The sequence below is a fragment of the Nomascus leucogenys genome, unplaced genomic scaffold, assembly GCF_006542625.1.
Source record: "Nomascus leucogenys isolate Asia unplaced genomic scaffold, Asia_NLE_v1 Super-Scaffold_241, whole genome shotgun sequence".
In the NCBI taxonomy this organism is placed as follows: domain Eukaryota; kingdom Metazoa; phylum Chordata; class Mammalia; order Primates; family Hylobatidae; genus Nomascus; species Nomascus leucogenys.
The window spans coordinates 3,639,936-3,655,858 of NW_022095767.1; the positions used below are offsets into that span (position 1 = coordinate 3,639,936).

Below are 15,923 nucleotides of genomic sequence, written 5' to 3' on the forward strand. Positions count from 1 at the left end.
TTCCCCCAGTGAAGCACCCTCAGGATCCACTCAGGCCAAGCAGGTGTGCGTACCTGGCAAGGAGGCCTGGCTGCTGCTGTTCTGTTGGCTGTGGAGGGGCACATCCTGCCCAGCTGCCTGGCTGGCAGCACATAGGGTTCTGATCACCCAGAGCCCCCCCTTGCTCACCAGCTTTTTTTTTTTTTTCTTGAGACAGAGTCTCGCACTGTCACCCAGGCTGGAGTGCAGTGGCGCGATCTCGGCTCACTGCAAGCCCCACCTCCCGGGTTCACGCCATTCTGCCTCAGCCTCTCAGAGTAGCTGGGACTACAGGCGCCCGCCACCACGCCCGGCTAATATTTTTGTATTTTTAATAGAGACGGGGTTTCACCGTGGTCTTGATCTCCTGACCTCGTGATCTTCCCCCCTCGGCCTCCCAAAGTGCTGGGATTACAAGCGTGAGCCACTGCACCCGGCCGCTCACCAGCTTCTTGCCACCCTTTTCTCCCCCCTGGCTTTTATCCCTGAGGGGTGAGACCATGGCAGGGTGACCCCAGACACACCCCCTTTTGTGTTTGGTCAGGGGGTCCGTGCCTTTGCTCCATTGTGTGCCAATCAGGAGGGAAAGAAAAGACAAGAAGCTGGGACTGCTTTAAACTGGGGCTTTATGTGGCCAGGTACAAGCCTGGGCAACTCTGTGACTCTCCCGCGCTGGGATCCAGGGCTCCTGGGTGAGCGGGTGCTGGGCTGGCTGGCTGGCTGGCTGTCCTGGCCCACGCCTACCAGTCTTACCGTCCCAGGGGGAGTGGTTGGTTTTCCAGGGGGTCTGCCGAGGAAGCGTGACTTCCATGGACCCTCTCCCTAGAAGCCCAATAGTGAGCAGCCCCCCCAGGGAATCGCCAGGGTCCCTCCAGCCCTCCCAGAGTGTCCACGTACCGCAGAAGTCGACATCATCGTACACCTCCGTCTCCCTGGCAGAGCACAATTGGGTCAGCAAGGGGCACCGTGGCCCGTTGCCCCCACCCTACACCCCACACCCCGCACTCCCCCCATCACGGTCAGGGCTGGCACTCACAGGGGCAGGAGCGCTGTTCTGGGCACATAGCCATCTGCAGAGAGAGAGGGCATGGTGGGTTCTGAGGCCCAGGGTGGCAGGGGGGGCCTCCCAGGGCTGCGGGGCCGGGCACACTCACATTTGCCCTTGGGGTCCCGGCACAGCATCTCCTCGTTGCTGGTGAACTCGATCACCTCCAGGATCTCCCCGCGCCGGATCCCGAGGTGCTTGCCGCCCCCACGACGCGTCTTAGCGTTGGGGTCGATCATCATCTTCGTGTGAACCACGATCTCCCCTTCAAACTGGGGCGCGAGATGTTAGGGCCTCTGCTCATGCTGCCGCCCTTGGGGCCCTGTCTTCTTTCTGAGCCTGGGATCGGTGGGACCCTGGTCTCTGCCCTGCCAGGACTCCTGCTTAGCTCAGAGGCCTCACCTTGAACTTCTTCCGGAACTCCCTCTCGGCCTTCTCTGCCTTCCTCAGCTGCTTCAGCAACTTTGGGTCCATGGGTGGCAACTGCTGTGGCTGGGGATCCTTCTCCTTCCTGATACCCCACACCAAGGAATTGTGTGCTCGTGAGCAAGGTGTGCTCCTCTTGGGGGTTCCTGGAGCTCGCCCCCCCCATCCACCCATGCCCTCTGCCCATGGCACCTGAGCGCTGGGTCTTGTGGTGGTCTCCTGGCGGCTTGCTGAACCGAGGGTGCTTCATCTGGGGACAGTCAGGACTCCGAGTCAAGGCAGGGCCTGCCGGCTCAGCCTTTACCCTGGTAGCTGTTTTTTGTTTGTGTTTTTGTTTTGAGACGGAGTCTTGCTCTGTCACCCACGCTGGAGTGCAATGGCATAATCTCGGCTCACTGCAACCTCCACCTCCTGGGTTCAAGCGATTCTCCTACCTCAGCCTCCTGAGTGGCTGGGATTACAGGTGCCCATCACCACACCTGGCTGATTTTTGTATTTTGAATACAGACAGGTTTCACCATGTGGGCCAGGCTGGTTTTGAACTCCTGACCTCAGACAATCCACCCGCCTCGGCCTCCCAAAGTGCTGGGATTACAGGCGTGAGTCACTGCGCCTGGCCGGTGGCTGGATCTTGAGTGAGGCCTCCCTGTGTCAGTTCTGAGGACTCCCCAAATTCCACCAGGTCCCCTCCCAAACCTCTCCCTGCGCACCTTCTTCTGCAAGCCTTTCTCAGGGGTCATGGGTTCTTCTGGATTGCCTTCCATTCCCTTAACTCCTGCCACGTGCTCAGCATGGTGGGAACTGCTGGGTCACACCCCTCATGGCAGCCCTCTCAGCAACCTTGTTCATGCCAGTAGACGCCACTGTCATGCCCAACTTGTCCACGAGGAAATAAAGGCTCAGAGAGGTCAAGCAAACTGCCCAAGGTCACCCAGCTTGTAAATGGTAGAGGCAGGGTTTATCTGTAGGCTTCGAGGCCATTTCACTTCTGCCTCCTAAAGCAAGTTGGGTCTAGGGTTCTTTTTTATTTTTTAAGATGGAGTTTTGCTCTTGTTGCCCAGGCTAGAGTGTGCAATGGCGCAATCTCAGCTCACTGCAACTTCCACCTCCTGGGTTCAAGCGATTCTCCTCCCTCAACCTCCCAGGTGGGTGGGATTACAGGCACATGCCACCACACCCGGCTAATTTTTTGTATTTTTAGTAGAGATGGGGTTTCACCACCATGTTGGCCAGGCTGGTCTCAAACTCCTGACCTCAGGTGATCCACCTGCCTCGGCCTCCCAAAGTGCTGGGATTATAGGCGTGAGCCACCGTGCCTAGACCGTTTTTTTTTTTTTTTTGAGATGGAGTTTCATTCTTGTTGCCCAGGCTGGAGTGCAGTGGCATGATCTCAGCTCGCTGCAACCTCTGCCTCCTGGGTTCAAGCGATTCTCCTGCCTCAGCATCCTGAGTAGCTGGGATTATAAGCACCCACTGCCACGCCCAGCTGATTTTTGTATTTTTAGTAGAGATAAGGTTTCGTCATGTTGGCCAGGCTGGTCTCTAACTCCTGACCTCAGGTGATGCCCCTGCCTTGGCTTCCCAAAGTGCTGGGATTACAGGCCTGAGCCACCGAACCTGGTGGGTTCTAGGGTTCTACTGTAGTGAGATTTGGGTGAAAAACTAAGGCAGAAGGGAAGATGAGGAGAAGCTGGCCCATGGGTACAAAGTTACAGTTAGGAAAAAGAAATTGGGTGTTCCATTGCACAGTAGGGCAATGATAGTTGACAGTAAAATATTGTGGCCGGGCGCAGTGGCTCGTGCCTGCAATCCCAGCACTTTGAGAGGCCAAGACGGGCGGATCACTTGAGTTCAGGAGTTCGACAGCAGCCTGGCCAACATGATGAAACCCCGTCTCTACTAAAAATACAAAAATTAGACAGGTGTGGTGGTGGGCGTCCGTAATCCTAGCTACTCAGGAGGCTGAGGCAGGAGAATCGCTGGAACCCAGGAGCTGGAGGTTGCAGTGAGCCAAGGTGGCGCCACTGCACCCCAGCCTGGGCGACAGACCAGGACCCTGTCTCAAAATAGTAAATAAAAATAATTTTTAAAAGATGCTGCTGGGGTAAGCGTCCTGGACTGGTGACTGATGATGAGACTCTGGACTGAGGGGTCTCCCATGGTGCCAGCCTCCATGTGCCACTTCCTGGCAAATGACCAGGCTCCCAAGTCAAAGCCCTGCTGGCCAAGGAATTGGCTTCAGGCGGGAGCCCCAGGAACCCTGGTGAGTGAAAGATCCAGAACCCAGAGCCCCAGCATGTCCTTTCCAAATGGCTCAAAGCATCCCGCCGGACATTTCAGGCCTGTAGTCCCTCCAAGCAGCCCAAGGAGCAGCACCTGGATCGTGCCCGCCAGATACCAGGCATGGCCATCCACAGTCTCACCCGGAACACACAGCCCCTCCAGCTGCTCCTGCCTCTCAGAGGCTTCCCCGGCCATGAGCAGTCACTCCACCAGGAGTGAACCTGACCTCAGCACTCCAGGGTCCCTGCAAACCCGCCACATCAGAGCACCTCTTGGCACTGCCATGCAGGCAGCCCTGGTTCATCCACAGCTGACCCTGAGCAGGCCTCTGCCCGCCTTCCCCGCATGGTCAGCTCAGATCCTGGGAAAGGCTGGGCTCTCCCCCACCTGCAAAGGAGCCCCCTGCCTTCCAGGAACCTCTGCAGTGGAGCTGCCACTGCTCCAAGTAAGACAGACAGTGGGAGAGGGGAGTCCAGAGTCCTGGCCCCAAGAAACCTAAGCTGCCTTTGAGAAGCTGCACCCACGGTGAGAAGCCCACGTCACTCCTGAGAAGCGGGAGATCCAGGGAAGTGGGACCTTTTTTTTTTTTTTTTCTTTTTTTTTTTTTCTTTTTTTTTTTTTTTTTTTTTTTTTTTTGGAGACGGAGTCTCGCTCTGTCGCCCAGGCTGGAGTGCAGTGGCGCAATCTCGGCTCACTGCAAGCTCCGCCTCCCGGGTTCACGCCATTCTCCTGTCTCAGCCTCACCGAGTAGCTGGGACTACAGGCGCCTGCCACCACGCCTGGCTAATTTTTTGTATTTTTTTTTTAGTAGAGACGGGGTTTCACCGTGGTCTCGATCTCTTGACCTCGTGATCCACCCGCCTCGGCCTCCCAAAGTGCTGGGATTACAAGCGTGAGCCACCGCGCCCGGCTCTTTTTTTCTTTAGACAGGGTCTCGTTCTGTTGCCCAGGCTGGAGTGCAGAGGTGCAACCTCGGCTCAGCTCATTGCAGCCTCCATCCCTGGGTTCAAGCGATCCTCCCACCTCAGCCTCCCCAGAAGCTGGAACTACAGGCGTGCAACACCACGTCCAACTAATTTTTGTATTTTTAGTACAGACGGGGTTTCACCATGTTGGCCAGGCTGGTCTCGAACTCCCAAACCTCAACTGATCCGCCAGCCTCCGCCTCCCAAAGAGCTGGGATTATAGGCGTGAGCCACCGTGCCCGGCCCCTTTTTTCTTTTTTCGTATCAGAATCTCAAATGACTGGCAAGGAAGGGGGAGAAGGTTGGTTGGTGACAGGAACAATGGGCCAAGGGTGGGGATTGTATGAAGTTTGAGGAGAGGGAGATGCTCCTAGCCTCGGAAGAGGTGGGGGATTCCAGCAGGGCTTCTGGGAGTGGGCGGAGGCAGGCTGTCACTAGCCCAGGCTCTCAGCAGCCCCACTCCTGGCCATCCGCATCCCCAAGGGTGGCCCCCAGACCCAAGCCACAGAGCCTCCCCTAGAGCGGAAGAAGGAGGGGCCCCACCAGGAAGCTGTGTGCTCACAGGGAGGTGTTGCAAGCCACTACGGGAGAAAGCCCAGGAGAAGCAGAGGGGGCCTCTCTGCCCCAGGCCCTCTGAGGCTGTCAGGGAAAGCAGAAGCACCTTAGAAGCTCAAGCTCAGGTTCCTGCTGAAAGCCCTGCCACAGATCCAGCTCATGGACTGGCTGTGCAAGCCAGGGCAAGCCCCTTCCCAGAGCCTCAATCTTGCATACCTATTTTTTTGTTGTTGTTGTTTTTTTTTTGAGACAGAGTCTCACTCTGTCACCCAGGCTGGAGTGCAATGGCAGGATCTCAGCTTACTGCAACCTCTGCCTCCCAGGTTCAAGCGATTCTCCTGCCTCAGCCTCCCAAGTAGCTGGGATTACAGGCGCCTGCCACCACTCCCAGCTAATTTTTTGTATTTTTAGTAGAGACAGGGTTTCACTATGTTGGCCAGGCTGGTCTTGAAATCTTGACCTCAGGCAATCCACCCGCCTCGGCCTCCCAAAGTGCTGGGATTACAGGCATGAGCCACTGCGCCTGGCCTTTTTTTTTTTTCAATTGAGACAGACACGGAGCCTCACTCTGTCACCCAGGCTGGAGTGCAGTGGCGCGATGGCTCACTGCAACCTCCGCCTCCCAGGTTCAAGAAATTCTCCCACCTCAGCCTCCCGAATAGCTGGGGTTACAGGTGCGTGCCACCATGCCCGACTCTTTTTTTTTTTTGAGATTGAGTCTCACTCTGTCGCCCAAGCTGGAGTCCAGTGGCGTGATCTTGGCTCACTGCAACCCTTCCTTCCGGGGTTCATGCGATTCTCCTGCCTCAGCCTCTGTAGTAGCTGGGACTACAGGCACGCACCACCACACCCAGCGAATTTTTGTATTTTTAGTAGAAATGGGGTTTCTCCATGTTGTTCAGGGTGGTCTCGAACTCCTGACCTCAGGTGATCCACTCGCCTCGGCCTCCCAAAGTGCTGGGATTACAGGCATGAGCCACCACGCCCGGCCCCACCTAATTTTTTTATTTTTAGTAGAGATGGGTTTTTGCCATGCGGGCCAGGCTGGTCTGGAACTCCTGACCTCAAGTGATCCGCCCCCTGGACCTCCCAGAGCTCCTGGGATTACAGGTGTGAGCTGCCATGCCCGGCCAACCTTGTGCATCTGTAAAATGGGGATGCATTGCCTTGCTGCCTTGTGGGGATTTGAGAGTGGAGGGTACAGATTTAGGGACATGCAGGCAAGGTGCTTGCCTGGAAGCTGCTTGTGTTTTCACGAAGGCATTAACTTTGGAGCTGGGCAGGAGGTGCAGGCCTGCTCCCTATTCACCCAGCACAAATTTCTTTTTTTTTTTTTGAGACGGAGTCTCACTCTTTCACTCAGGCTGGAGTGCAGTGGCGCGATCTAGGCTCACTGCAAGCTCCGCCTCCCGGGTTCACGCCATTCTCCTGCCTCAGCCTCCGGAGTAGCTGGGACTACAGGCGCCCGCCACCGCGCCCGGCTAATTTTTTTGTATTTTTAGTAGAGATGGGGTTTCACCGTGTTAACCAGGATGGTCTCGATCTCCTGACCTCGTGATCCACCCGCCTCGGCCTCCCAAAGTGCTGGGATTACAGGCGTGAGCCACCGCGCCGGGCCGCCCAGCACAAATTTCTAAGAAACCTTTGGCAGCCTCCCTCCCCTGCCACTGCCACACCTCCCCCTGAGTTTAAGGTCCAAGTTCTGCCTGGACATCCCCTCAGCTACCTTGAACACAACAGGTCTAAATAAATCAGGCTGGGCGTGGTGGCTCACGCCTGAAATCCCAGCACTTTGGTAGGCTGAGGCGGGCAGATCACGAGGTCAGGAGTTCAAGGCCAGCCTGGCCAAAGAAGTGAAACCCTGGCTCTACTAAAAATACAAAAATTAACTAGGCGTGGTGGTGGGTGCCTATAATCCCAGATACTTGGGAGGCTGAGGCAGGAGAATCGCTTGAATCCAAGAGGCAGAGGTTGCAGTGAGCCGAGATGGCACCACTACACTCCAGCCTGGGCGATAAGAGCGAAACTATGTCTCCAAAAAACTTAAAAATAAAAAAATAAGGCCGGGCACGGTGTCTCATGACTAATACCAGCACTTTTGGAGGCTAAGGTGGGTGGATCGTTTGAGGTCAGGAGCTTGAGACCAGCCTAGCCAACATGGCGAAACCCCATATCTACTAAAAATACAAAAATTAGCTGGGCTTGGTGGCGCGTGCCTGTAATCCCAGCTACTTCAGAGGGTGGGACAGGAGAATCGCTTGAACGCAGAAGGCGGAGGTTGCAGTTAGCCAAGATCGCGGCACTGCACTCCAGTCTGGGCGACAGAGCGAGCCTCCATCTCAAACAAAAAAACAAACGAATACATAAATAAAATAAATAAGGGCCAGGTGTGGTGGCTCACGCCTGTAATCCGAGCACTTTGGGAGGCCGAGGCGGGTGGATCACGAGGTCAGGAGATCAAGACCACGGTGAAACCCCGTCTCTACTAAAAATACAAAAAATTAGCTGGGCGAGGTAGCGGGTGCCTGTAGTCCCAGCTACTTGGGAGGCTGAGGCAGGAGAATGGCGTGAACCCGGGAGGCGGAGCTTGTAGTGAACTGAGATTGCTCCACTGCACTCCAGCCTGGGTGAGAGAGCGAGACTCTGTCTCAAAAAATAAATAAATAAATAGATGGATGGATGGATGGATGGAACCTAACATCTTGTTGTCAACCCAGGGGCAGCTCTGTCATGCCGTTGGGTACTAGGCTTGAAACTTCCCTGCTTTATACACCACCAAGTCCTGCTTTTTTTTTTTTTTTTTTTTTTTTTTTTTTTTTTTTTGAGACAGGGTGTCTGCTGCCCAGGCTGGAGTACAGTGGTGCAGTCACAGCCTCACTGAAGTCTCGACCTCCTGTACTCAAGCAATCCTCTTGTCTCAGCATCCCAAATAGCTGGGACTACAGATGCTTGTCACCACGCCTGGCTGATTTTTAAATTTTTTTGTAGAGATGAGGTCTCGCTCTGTGGCCCAGGCTGGTCTGGAATCCTGGGCTTATGGGATCCTCCTGCCTTGGCCTCACAAAGCCTTGGGATTGGCTAAAAAAATGATCCTCCTGCCTCGGCCTCCCAAAGCTCTGGGATTACAGGCATGAGCCACCACACCCGGCCTGATGCTTGCTTTTGATTACTGGATTCGCCCACTGCTCCCACACCTCCTGCTGCCAGCCTGGGCCACACCTCTGCCTACAACAGCCTTCTCACTGGCCCTTCGCCTCTGGGCTCCCCTTATTTATTTATTTTTTGAGACGGAGTCTCGCTCTGTCCCCCAGGCTAGAGTGCAGTGGTGCAATCTCGGCTCACTGCAAGCTCCGCCTCCCGGGTTCATGCCATTCTCCTGCCTCAGACTCCCGAGTAGCTGGGACTACAGGCGCCCGCCACCATGCCCAGCTATGGGCTCCCCTTATGTAGTTCCACCCAGCAGGAGCCATCAGGTCCTAAAATGTTACTTGCTCTTACACCAGGAGCCTGGCAGAAAATGGCCTTGCCCCAAATGTTTTGCAGGGACTCGGGCAGGCCACCAACAAACCTCTGCCCTTGGGGCTGGGGCTGGAGTCATCTCCGGGTTCCACGTCGTCGTACAGCTCGTAGATCTCTTCTGGGACCCTGTGGGGATACCTGAGATGAGGCCTTTTTTTTTTTTTTTTTTTTTTTTTTTTTTGGGATGGAGTTTTGCTCTGTCGCCCAGGCTGGAGTGCAGGGGCATGATCCCGGCTCACTGCAGCCTCTGGTACAAGTGTTTCTCCTGCCTCAGCCTCCCAAGTAGCTGGGATTACAGGTGCCCCCCACCATACCGGGCTAAGTTTTGTATTTTTAGTAGACGAGGTTTCACCACGTTGGCCAGGCTGCTGTCGAACTAATGACTTCAGGTGATGTCGAACTAATGACTTCAGGTGATCCGCCCACCTCAGCCTCGCCAAGTTCTGGGATTACAGGCGTGAGTCACTGCTCCCGGCCAAGATGAGGCCTCTTTGAGGCCCACAATCCGCACCCACCCCCGCTTCCTCCCCACACTCACTGCGGGATGTCTTCAGGCTGTCGGGCCTGGAAGTGGAGCCCCACGGCCGAGCGGGTCCTCCGTAGATCTGTGGGGTAGAGAGTGAGGCAGGGAGGCCGGCACCGCCTGGACCTCAGACCCCCTCCTGCCGGTGCCGCCCGCCCTCACCTACCTATGGATGCTGCAGAGGGTCTCCGAAAGCTCTGCATATCCACGGGGCCCGGGGGCAGCGGGGGCTTGGCTGGAGGGGGTCCCAGGCTGCTGGCAGGGGGCAGAGGCCTCCGCCGGGGTGGATGGCTGGGTCTGAGGCCTGGCCTGGCCCCTCCACTGTGAACAAGGCCTCCTGACCTCCAGCGGGGTGTCCCAGCGACTCCAAACCCAGGGCTGAGCGGGTGCCGGGAGCTGGAGCCGGCCACAGCCGCAGGCAGTGAGCTCTCGGAAGCGGAGCTGGGGAGTAGAGGCTTTCGAGGGAGATCACCGAAGAACTCAGGCTGCGGGTGTCTCTTGAGGACAGCGTTGGGCTCAGGCTGTGAGAACTTGCGGGGCGGCCCCCCGCGCTCCGGCTGCAGCAACTTCCTGGGGAGTGAGTTGAACTCGGGCTCTGAGGAGGTCCTGGGGAGGCCGCCCAGCTCGGGCTGCGGGGGCTTCTTGGAGAGTGCTTTGAATTCGGCCGGCCGCGGCCTCTTGGGAAGCACGCTGACTTCGGGCTCTGAGGAGGTCCTGGTGAGGTCCCCAAGCTCAGGCTGCGGAGGCTTCTTGGGAAAGTCACTCAGCGGAGGCTGGGAGGCCTTTCTGGGAAAGGCGCTGGAGTCGTGCTTTGGCTCGTCGGACTGAGGCTTCCAGAGGGGAGTCTGAGCCGCCTCGCTGAACTCAGGCTGCGGCACGGACTTCTTAGGGAGGCCACCGAGCTGAGGCTGCGGAGGCTTTTTGGGGTACACGTTGAACTCAGGCTGCGCGGGCTTCTTGGGAAAGGTACTCAACTCAGGCTGCGGGGGCCTCAGGGTAGCCTCACTGGCCTCGGGTTGCCAGAGCTTCCTGGGGAATGCGCCGGATTTGGGTTCGGAGGGGGGTCTGGCGGGGTGACTGAGCTCGTCGGGCTGCAGGGGTTTCCGGGCCAGCGCACCAGGCTCTGGCAGCGAGGCCTTCAAAGAGGCCTCACCGACCTCAGGCTGTGGGGGCTTCCTTGGAAATGGAGTGGCCTCCAGCTGTGGGAACTTCTTGGAGAGGTCACTGAACTCCAGTTTGGACGGCTTCTTGGGGAGGTCAGTGAACTCAGGCGGCGGGGGCTTCTTGGGGAGGTCAGTGACCTCAGGCGGCGGGGGCTTCTTGGGGAGGTCAGTGAACTGAGGCTGTGGGGGCTTCTTGGGGAGGTCAGTGACCTCAGGCTGCGGGGGCTTCAAGGACACTGCACCAAACTCAGGCAGCGGGGCCTTCTTGGGGTGCTCGCTTAGCTCAGGCTGGGAGAACTTCTTGAGTTTACTGAACTCAGGCTTCGGGGGTTTTTTGGGCAGGTCGCTGGGCTCCGGCTGAGAGGCCTGGAACTTTGCTTTGATGCTCCGGAAGTCCTGATGGCTCTCCTAGGAGACGCAGAGCCAATGAGGCAGGGGCTCAAACACACAGAAGGGGCATGGAAGGAAGGGCCTGGGGACCCTCAGGCACAGCCCACAACCACCACCCCTGCGCCCAGGCCCCATCGGCCCTCAGCTCTCTTTCCGAGGAGCCCCCATGGATCCTAGGATCCTGGGACCCACACCCCTCCCTACTTCTCCATTTAATGCTGATTCCACACCCAACCTCCTCTAGCAGGACTGGAACTCCCGACATCCCTCCCGCAGCCTCCAGTCCCACAGCCCTCCCACCGTGGGTGGTACCCCACCCTCCCAGCATCCTTGACCCCCTCGTTCTTTCACCCCTCCCACTGCATGTCTCCAGTCTTGTTCCATTGCCCAGGCTGGAGTGCAGTGGTGCAATCATAGCTCACTGCCGCCTGCAACTCCTGGGCTCCAATGATCCCCTGACCTCGGCCTCCCCAGTAGCTGAGATTACAGGCTTGAGCCGCCGCGCCCAGGCCCCCAGTCCCTTCTGTGCTAATTTCAAAACACATCCGGAATCCAACCACTTCTCACTGCCTTCATCACTGTCACCCCAGGAGGTAGTGGGAGGCAGTGTCTGCCCTCCCCCAACCAACTGCCTGGATTATTCTAACAAGCCCTTCCCTGGGCCACTGCCTACCCCCTTCCCTGGTCAGTTCCCCCCATGGCAGCCGGAGGCAGAAGCCTGTTGAACCCTGAGTCTGTTTGTGTCCCTCTGCTCAAAACTCAGCAATGCTTCCTCATGTCCCCACAGTTCAAGCTAAATGCCTCATGAAGGCCTGGGCGAACCAGCCTCCCTACCCAGCCACCTTCTCCTTCCTGCACCCTGAACACTTCCCTCCGACCTCAGGGCCTCTGCCCTGTCCCTGACCCAGGACATGTCCCTGCACCACCTGGGTCTCTCCTCTTCCTCCTCCCAGCCTCTGTTCTCATATTTTCTTATTAGAGAGGCTGTCCAAGGCCACCCTATTTGTTTATTTTTATTTTTTGAGATGGAGTCTTGCTCTGTCACCCAGACTGGAGTGCAATGGTGCGATCTCGGCTCACTGCAATTTCCATCCCCCAGGTTCAAATGATTCTCGTGACTCAGCCTCCCAAGTAGGTGGGATTATAGGCACTTGCGACCACGCCTGGCTAATTTTTGTATTTTTACTAGAGACAGGGTTTCACCATGTTGGCCAGGCTGGTCTCAAACTCCTGACCTCAGGTGATTCACCCTCCACCCACCTCAGCCTCCCAAAGTGCTGGGATTACAGGTGTGAGCCACTGTGCCCAGCCTAGACCACCCTATTTTTCTTTCTTTCTTTTGAGACGGAGTCTCACTCTGTCGCCCAGGTTGGAGTGCAATGGCGAAATCTCGGCGCACTGCAACCTCCGCCTCCTGGGTTCAAGCGATTCTCCTGCCTCAGCCTCCTGAGTAGCTGGGAACACAGGTGTCTGCCATGACGCCCGGCTAATCTTTTTTGTATTTTTAATGGAGATGGGTTTTACCATGTTGGCCAGACTGGTCTCGAACTCCTGACCTCAAGTGATCCACCCACCTTGGCCTCCTAAAGTGCATGAGCCATCACGCCTGGCCTAGATCACCCTATTTTAAATGGATCACCCCATCCCACTACTGCCCTGCATTCAGCATGCATGATTTTCCCCATCGTACCCACCCCTACGTATCACACTATTTTACATTGTTTTTAATGTGTCTTGATTTTTTTTTTTTTTTTTTGTCTCTCTACACCGCAACTTCCCCCAGTTCCTCAGCCTCTGCAAGGCAGAGACTTGGCTCATTCATTGCTGTCTTCCCAGGGCCTGGAACATAGTAGGTGCTCAGTAAATATTTGCTGAAATAAACAATATTCAGGCAGCACAGAGACAGCCATGTACTCAGCCTGACCATCAGGAAAACACAGAGATGCCTGGAGATGGCTATGCGGTCCCTCTCACACCGTCTCTGACATGTGGGCTGATGGTCAGGAATGCTCACAGTTGACAGTGCCTGAGAGGACTGGTGCGGACACCGTGGGCACAGGCGCCGTCTCCTGCATACCCAGCTGTCCCAGCTGCCCTCCTAGCTGGCCCTGCAACCACTCCTCACAGAGGTAGGCAGATTCACAAGTAGGCCAGGCCTCCTTAGTCCTACAAACGCCCCTTTCACCTGTGGTCAAGGAGATTGGGAGAGGGAAAGGGCCTCCTGCGTGTGCCTCACTTTCCCCATCCAGAGGACCAGGGACCAGGAGTGCTCCTTGGAAAGGCAGCGATTCCCACCTGGGGCCTGAAGTGCCCCTGTCGAAGCCCCGAGTGGTTTGAAGGAAGTGCTCCCGGGCGACCACAGGGCTAGATAAGTCCGGGTTAGCAGGTCATAACTTGGGTGACGACGGGGGAGGGCCATGACCCACTTTGTCACCCCGCAGGAAAGCACTGCTCTCACCTCAGCTGCCTGTTCCCACATGGCTGCTCATGTTGACCTGGGGAGATGGGAGTTGTCCCCCCGGGGAGTCCCATCTGTCCCCCTCACAGTCCCAACCTGAGCCTGAGCCTCCAGGAGCCCGTGCTGTCCTGGGGTGTGCCTGGCCGTCTCCTACCTCAGGTCCTTTTTGCCGACCTTTCCCGTTTCCCAGATGTCTTTCGCAGCCACCCCCCACCCCTCCACAGGTGGATCCTATCCTTCCAGGAACACCTGTGTCCCTTGCTTCCCGGCCAGCGAGGCACAGGCCTCTCCCCACACTCACCATGGCTGCAGGCAGGTGATGGGCCACGGGATGAGTGGGACCCGAGCTGGGGCCGCTGCCTTCAGGAAGTGACTGTGGCTTCTGCTCCACGGTCAGCACACAGGGTGGGGGCTGCTAGAGGTGGGGCGGGGGAGGGCAGAGGAGGAAGGGAAGGAGGTGGGGAGGCTCCAGTCTGTCTCCAGATCCTGCCAGCCACTTCTTTTTTTTTTGAGACTGAGTCTCGCCCCGTCGCCCAGGCTGGAGTGCCATGGTGCCATCTCGGCTCACTGCATCCTCTGCCTCCCGGGTTCAGGCAATTCTCTTGCATCAACCTCCTGAGTAGCTGGGATTACAGGCATGCGCCACCACTCCTGGCTACTTTTTGTATCTTTAGTAGAGAAGGGGTTTCACCATGTTGGGTAGGCTGGTCTCAAACTCCTGACTTCAAGGGATCAGTCCGCCTCGGCCTACCAAAGTGCTGGGATTACAGGTGTGAGCCACTGCCCCTGGCCCCTGCCGGGCACTTCTATTTCCCTTGAATTCCTGTCCTGCCTGCTACTGTCCCAAGCTTGGGGCATTGGTTGCCCACATGTTCCTAACATGGTCACTAGTTTCTTTTCTTTTTTTTTTTTTAATTTGAGATGGGGTCTCACTTTGTTGCCCAGGCTGGAGTGTAGTGGCACAATCTCGGCTCACTGCAACCTCTGCCTCCCAGGTTCAAGCAATTGTCCTGCCTCAGTCTCCTGAGTAGCTGGAATTACAGGCATGCGCCACCACGCCCGGGTAATTTTTTGTATTTTTAGTAGAGACGGGGTTTCACCATGTTGGCCAGGCTGGTCTCAAACTCCCAACCTCAGATGATCTGCCTGCCTCGGCCTCCCAAAGTGCTGGGACTACAGGCGTGAGCAACCGCGCCTGGCCAACTAGTTTCTTACTCTCTGTAGTCCCCATCATTCCTACTACTTTGGCGTCCCCATCTCTGGACTCCAGGGAGGACTCCATGCCAGGCCTGGTGACCTCCTGGGCTAGAGAGCCACAGGATGGGGAGAGCTCAGCAGGTCAGGGGTACGGACAGCTCTGGGATTTAGGAGGCTCCTGGGGAGGCCCAGAGGCCCAGGACGTGGGGGCCCATGTGACAGGGTGAGGCCTCTGCTGTCTGCCCTGGTTGGCTCATCCGCCTTCCTCATTTCAACACTTTCATGAAATCCGATTCCCGGCTCTGAGCAGGACTCACCTGTTCTGGGGCAGATATCACATAGGCCATGGAGGCCCCAGGCTGCCGCCCTGGGCAGAAAGCTCAGCTGGTACAGCAGATTTGGGGGTCGGTGGGTGAGTGGTGTCAAAGGCCTTGCACCTGGGCCATGCACCGTGGCTCACGCCTGTAATCCTAACACTTTGGGAGGCTGAGGCAGGAGGATCACTTGAGCCCAAGAGTTCAAGACCAGCTTGGGCAACGTAGCAAGACTCCATCTCTACAAAAAATATAAAATTAGCCAGGTGTGATGGTGCACGCCTGTGGTCCCAGCTGCTTGGGAGGCTGGGGTGGGAGAATCACTTGAACCCGGAAGGCGGAGGTTGCAGAGTCAAGATCACGCCACTGTACTCCATGCTGGGTGACAGAGAGAGACTCCATCTCAAAAAAAAAAAAAAAAAAAAAGCTTTGCAGTTCTGGAGGAGTGAGGGGGTCTGAGGACCCGAGGACACACCAGATTCCCAGAGGTTAGAGGTTGTAGAGAGAAGAGGAACCAGGAGACACAGACAGATGCCAAGAGGGGGTGAAGGCAGTCACTTGTGGTGCCGAGGACTGGCCAGATAAGGACAAGCCCTGACCACAGGGCTCAGCCCACAGGAGATCGGTAATCTCTGTCACAGTAGACAAACGGAGAAAACATCTGCTAAGAGAGTAGAGAGCCCTGGTTTTCAGTTTGAGCTCATGTTGGAATTGCCTCAACAGTTAAAAAAAAAAAAAAAAAAAAAAAAAAAGAACTGGCGGTCGGGCGATGTGGCTCACGCCTGTAATCCCAACACTTTGGGAGGCTGAGTCGGGCTGATCACCTGAGGTTGGGAGTTCAAGACCAGCCTGGGCAACATGGAGAAACCCCATCTCTACTAAAAATACAAAAATTAGCTCGGCGTGGTGGCGCATGCCTGTAATCCTGGCTACTCGGAAGGCTGAGGCAGGAGAATCGCTTGAACCCAGGAGGCGGAGGTTGCAGTGAGCCGAGATGGCGCCACTGCACTCCAGTCTGGGTGACAGAGTGAAACTCCATCTAAAAAAAAGAAAACCGAAAAACAGAA

The 15,923-nt window shown here is 56.5% G+C and overlaps 1 protein-coding gene across 2 annotated transcripts; it reads right to left on the bottom strand.

Annotated features, from left to right (window-relative positions):
• Positions 1-627: 627 nt before the first annotated feature.
• Positions 628-15,064, bottom strand: PRAM1 (PML-RARA regulated adaptor molecule 1). Of its 2 annotated transcripts, none has more exons than XM_030807896.1 (11): positions 14,860-15,064; positions 13,647-13,757; positions 9,501-10,905; positions 9,350-9,416; positions 8,861-8,937; positions 1,682-1,739; positions 1,466-1,574; positions 1,173-1,335; positions 1,055-1,088; positions 916-950; positions 628-805 (listed from the first exon to the last, which is right to left on the bottom strand). In XM_030807896.1, exons 1-11 carry the CDS (start codon positions 14,887-14,889, stop codon positions 768-770), a joined length of 2,127 nt encoding a protein of 708 aa, XP_030663756.1. In that variant the 5' UTR covers positions 14,890-15,064; the 3' UTR covers positions 628-767. The 2 variants fall into 2 exon arrangements, with proteins under 2 accessions (XP_030663756.1, XP_030663755.1); XM_030807895.1 differs by having other exon boundaries at positions 13,647-13,760.
• Between the last annotated feature and the right edge of the window lie 859 nt (positions 15,065-15,923).

Coding starts and splice junctions, on each gene's coding strand:
- PRAM1 (XM_030807895.1), bottom strand. CDS start 14,889: ATGGCCTATGTGATATCTGCCCCAGAACAG. Junction 1,740..8,860: donor CCCCAGCCCCAAGGGCAGAG/GTTTGTTGGTGG, acceptor GACTGTCCCCAG/ATGAAGCACCCTCGGTTCAG. Junction 1,089..1,172: donor CCGGGACCCCAAGGGCAAAT/GTGAGTGTGCCC, acceptor CTCTCTCTGCAG/ATGGCTATGTGCCCAGAACA.